Here is a 5642-nt window from a genome sequence, read left to right as displayed (position 1 = left end):
TAAATTGGTGAATGGAGAGACGGATGAACAATTTCACTGAAAGAACACAAGTTCGATACTAAATCGAAACTAAAACATCGCACATTTGGCAAATGAATCAAAGAAGAGCGAATTAATTGTATTGTATATAAACTGCTTAAAGAAACCACGTGAAGACTTCGGAGAAAATATGGAAATTATGTAAATTAGTGATCGATGTGATAATCATAACCAAGTACTATCGGTGATTTTTCACAGATACACACACACACACGTTAAACACAGGCATATACTCATATGCATATACACACATAAACACAAACTGTTAGAGCCTTATCACATATACACGAAGGCACACACACTTTTAAATAATACAGAAATATAATGATACAAAAATAGCAAAAGAAAACATTAAAAAAAAATACACAAAGGAAAAAGAGGATAACGTTTTGCTTATTTCCAATTGGATAAAAAATTTTCTGTTTCAAAAGCGGTAAAAAAATTACAAATTAAAACAAATTACTCTTTTATTTAATATCGGGAATTAAAAAAAAATTATCTTCGTAATACATTTCAGTCCCGTTTAAATAATCAAATTAGTAACTGTAAAAAGAAAATACACACACAAGTCTGTATTCGATGTCAACCCGTATCCACGTCCTACACCTTAGCACCTCACTCTAATGTACGGCCTTGGGTCAATGCTAAAAATCATAATTTTAAAACGGGTGTATTTTTATTGTTGTTGGTGTGGTTGTCGTTGATATTGCTGTTGCTATGTTGTAATTGTTAATTAATTATTGAAGTCATTCTTTTTGTTGTTATTTGTTTAAACCATTCACCTAACGTTCCATTTTATTTTTTCATCCTTAAAACAAAATTAATTAGGGGTAAAGTAAATTTGAGCTAAGCTAATTCAAAAAAAGAAAGAACAACTTAATCTAAACAAACGTATAATTAAAACAAGACAGTTGTATTATTTTGTATAGTTTTCAGGGTTTTAATTAAGTTTTGAAATCATGTAATTCTTCTTAAATTTTTCATAAGAAATATTTTAATTCAAATTTATTCTGAAACAGAAAGCTGAGTTATATTAATTATCAAATTCATTGTGTCTGGTTTATAAAATAATTAAAAATTAATTATAGGCGAACTACTTTGAATAAAACATTAATTCTAATTAAATATAAAAAAGAAACACTATCCAATTCTTCTCTTTCATTAAAAATGTCTTATGCTAATTAACTTTTTAAAATTAATTGCTTACCTAATTATGTCTAAAATATTGTAAAAATACTATATTCTAACAAATTATTTCATCTCATATATATTATATATTATACACACACACACACACACACACACACACACACACACACACACACACACACACACACACACACACACACACATATAAGACATCAAATTGATGTTCGATTTTTAAGCTTAGCTGTTTGGTTTTAAATTTTAAGATATAATTACTTGATATTGTCTAACTTTAATTAAAACTGACCTTTTAATATACAGAATCGATATATGTTAAAATTTGTCTTACACACGTTTAAGACTATTTTTTAATCAAATTATACAATTGGCCGTTTGGAAATTATATTCTTACTTAACTTCCTAGCGCAAAATTATACAACTTTAATCACCTATAAAATTCGATATTTTGTACTTCTAAAAAACTTGTTACTTTATCTTGCTGTTATTGTTTAGCCGTAAATCAACCCTGATTAAGCGTACATTTATGACTAAAAGAAGAAAAAAGTAATCAAATGTTTAAGAATATGGTAATCTGATTGATAATTAATTAATATTGAGTTAATATTCTATATTCCCTGTTCTCAGTAAAGAAGAATATATTTCTCTTTATACAGACATTTACTACCCTATATATATACATATATATATATATATATATATATATATATATATATATATATATACGGGTGTTTATGTGCGTATTAAATAGTAAAAAGACAAGATTGATTAATCAGTATTCTATAGGTTCTACCAGTTTCTGATTTTGTCTACGATATTCTACCCAAGGTGCAACTTGGTCTTGAATATGTCTAAACTAAACTACCTGGCTTTGATTGGTTGCCTGACAAATAATTAGATTAACTCTTATTAATAAATTAATTAAATAATAAAGAGCAAGGTTTCTAAAAAAAAGAGAAACATGCGTAAACATTTTCAGTCATTTTAATAAAATACTTCCCCATAATTTCAAACCACGAAGAGTACAAGTTGAAATTAAACTCACCGAAAGAGATACAACAACAACCACAACAACAATAATAATAACAATAAATTTTTAATTTTTGACATCAACAATGATGATGATGATGGCGGACTATCGGAGCTGTCGTTATGAGTATGGTACTCCTTACAACGGAAATACTCATATACGTACGGCTTCTAACACATCTGGCTCTGCCGTTGTTGATATGGAAACGGCAGATGCATGTCACATTATGGACATCTCTCATTCTCATCCAGCGTCGTCCAACGTTGGCGCTACTTGTTCGGGTTACTACTCGGGTGGCCCTTCAAATTACCACCTCAGGGGTTACGGTCGACAGCAGTACCCTGATTTATACAACGGGCTCGGGCACCAGCAGAACATAACTCTGACGAACGGGGGCATCGTTGGTTCAAATTCCACGGGTAGCTGTATCGGAGGTGTTGGTGGTGGTTGTGGTGGTGTTGGTATACGGAGTAACAGACCACGTAGTAACACCAGCTGCAGCAGTAGTAGCAGTAGCAGTAGCAGCAGTAGTAGTAGTAGTAACAGCAGCAGCAAAAATTGTAACAGAAGTAATAGTAGTATTAATAGTATTAATAGTGGTATTAGTAGTAGTTGTAATATAAACAAGAACAATAACAATGATATTAGTAATAATAATAGTAGTAGTAGTAGTAGTAGTAGTAGTAGCAGTCATCGCAAAATCAACAGCAAAGCCAACAGCAACAATAACAACAACAGTAACCGTAGCAACATTAAAAACAACAGCAACGTCATTGAGAGTAAAAACGCTACTACCACTAATACAACTACTACTATTACAGCTACTACACTCCCCACCTCTACTATTAGTACCACTACTACTACTACTACTTCTACAAGCAATAGTAGCAACGACAGTAAGAACAATAAGAGTGATAATGGTCATAATAGTAACAACAACAACAACAGCAACAACAAACAGCATATTAATGACTTAGAGCAATTGAATGGTTCCTCTCTATCTCATCACACAACACAACGCCATCATCGTCATCATCATCATCACAACAGCAGTAATAGTCAGCAACAGCAGCAGCAGCAGCAACATCGTCATCATCATTCCCATCATCAACAACAACAACAGCAACTACAACATATTCCTCATCAAAACAACCACCAACAACATCAACAGCACCATCCACAACATCAGCAACAGCAAACACAACATCAACATCAGCATCAACATCAGCATCAACAACAGCAACGTTCATTTTATAATTTGACCACGACAGACGAGGGTTCAATCCCCAGGAATGAGGCTCTGAGTAAACCAAGGAGCAGTAGAACTCATTCGTTCTCAGCGAGTACCAAAGACCAGAGAGAGGAATATCAAAGACTGAAGACAAAGGCACCGACTCACAAGGTCCGAGGGCCCGGATGTGAACCGTCACGAAATGGTGGCGTTCGAAATACTGGAAGTCCGAAACATAAACGACAAATTTCCGAAACAAAAACGGACAAAGAACAGGAAATGCTCTTAGATGCTGGCTTGAGTGATTGCGATATCGATGACAAATCGATGGATGACGAAGCCAGCTGTTCATCTCACGAGAAAGAATCGAGCGATAAGTCAGACATGGCTTCGTCTCCTTCTTCTTCTTCATCTTCTTCGTCAGCTTCCGACGAAGTTGATGAACACGTCCCTCATGTTTTGGCCCCCGGATACCATGGACCTAATCGGCGCTGCTTGCTCTGGGCTTGTAAGGCCTGCAAGAAAAAAACGGTGACGATCGATAGGAGAAAAGCAGCGACTCTGCGAGAACGTCGACGCTTGCGGAAAGTAAACGAAGCGTTTGAGACGCTAAAACGTCGCACGTGTCCCAACCCCAACCAACGCCTTCCCAAAGTGGAAATTCTTCGGAATGCCATTGAATATATCGAAAGTTTGGAGGAACTGTTGCATGGCAACCGTATTGGTCGTTCAGACCCCACCACCGCAGATATACGTATCGATACTGGATCAACGAGCAGTGGATCTGACTATATGGTGAGTACATTTATCGATTTCTTCGTTGAACTATCTATTCCTATCTAGCTATTTATTGAACTATTCCGATCTAACCATTTGTTGCATTATTTATTCCAATGTGATTCCATGTTGATCAGTTCCTGTGGAATTTAAGAATTTTGGGAACTGAATCACAGACCAGTTCTGATCAAACAAACATATTGTAAAAATCAGTTCAAGTCGCGAATATGCCATTAAAATTCTTTTTTTAAACACAGGGTACCCAGTACTACATTATCTAATGGGTATGTATGTGTGTATTACAAATGCTCACCGCACCCCTAATCGATTAGATTTGGAGAATCCGAGTCGGTTCTCTCTGTTATTTCTCAAACAATTCCAGTCCTTCATAGCTTTTATACAAGGATACCTTAACACAACGTAGCACACCTTCAATAGAAGGTGCAAATTAAAACCTTGAGCACGGATAGAAGGGTTCTTTGTTCATCCCAGACATTCACTTTCTAACAGTTATAGACGAGACATTCATATTTGATGGGCAGCTGATAACTTCTACGATGTATTACAGGTATGTCCTGTCCCATAGAAAACTATCAAAGCTGTTGTGCTTACAACGAGTTGTTGTTTTTTATTAGAATGTGGCACAAGTAAGACGGCAAACCGGCAGAAATGTTAGCACACCGGGCGAAATGCTTAACGGTATTTCGTCTGACTTAATATACATTTTTTTTTCTCTCCTTGTTTCTCTCCGTATTTATTTCTGTGTTTCTTTCTGTGGAAGAGCGTAGACTCGAAACGTTAAAGACTTTTTCAATTCCAGAGCGTTAAACTAATACATCTGTTTGTTTTCTACACCACCTGGCTTCGTCTGTTGCTTTTTTTTTGTGAATTCTCCCTATATATATATATATATATATATATATATATATATTGGTGTATGCCCCTGGATTTGTGTCCTGTGGGATCATGTCTCTTTAGTGCAAAGGTATTCGTGCGTGTCTGTGTGTGATTACATCATCTCTTCTTACATGTATGGCCTTGGCGATGCACCACAACCAATTATGTGCATATATTTGCATATGTAGCAACATAATTATGTAATTATCTATTTATGTATGTATATTGTTTTTATTGTTGTTTAGTACCGTGTTAGGATTGATCAAGAAAAATCTATGATCAATGACTTCTAGCCGTGACCATCCCATCTTAAATATAAAACGTATTATATCTAGGACTACATATTAAAAATTTTTTTTTTTAAGAATGATAGAATATGATTTGAAAGAAATTTTGTTGCTAATTCTATGATATCGAACGGATGATAAAATATAGTACCAGTTAAATACGTGGGTCGATAAATATTTAATATTCCTATAAATGATTCCAAAGGTGAAAGGAATT

At 34.6% G+C, this 5642-nt stretch overlaps 1 protein-coding gene across 1 annotated transcript in view; it reads left to right on the top strand.

The window, feature by feature from the left end:
- Nucleotides 1–1937: 1937 nt before the first annotated feature.
- LOC106867906 (uncharacterized) overlaps nt 1938–5642 on the top strand; it is a 73059-nt gene continuing 69354 nt past the window's right edge. The window contains exon 1 of the mRNA XM_052975449.2: nt 1938–4259. Coding sequence (XP_052831409.1) covers nt 2319–4259 — 1941 coding nt within the window. The 5' untranslated portion in view covers nt 1938–2318. The remainder of the gene's footprint in view (nt 4260–5642) is intronic.

The sequence above is a fragment of the Octopus bimaculoides genome, chromosome 21 (assembly GCF_046866305.1).
Source record: "Octopus bimaculoides isolate indiv1 chromosome 21, ASM4686630v1, whole genome shotgun sequence".
Classification (NCBI taxonomy): Eukaryota; Metazoa; Mollusca; class Cephalopoda; order Octopoda; family Octopodidae; genus Octopus; species Octopus bimaculoides.
This window is presented reverse-complemented; position numbering and strand designations above follow the sequence as displayed.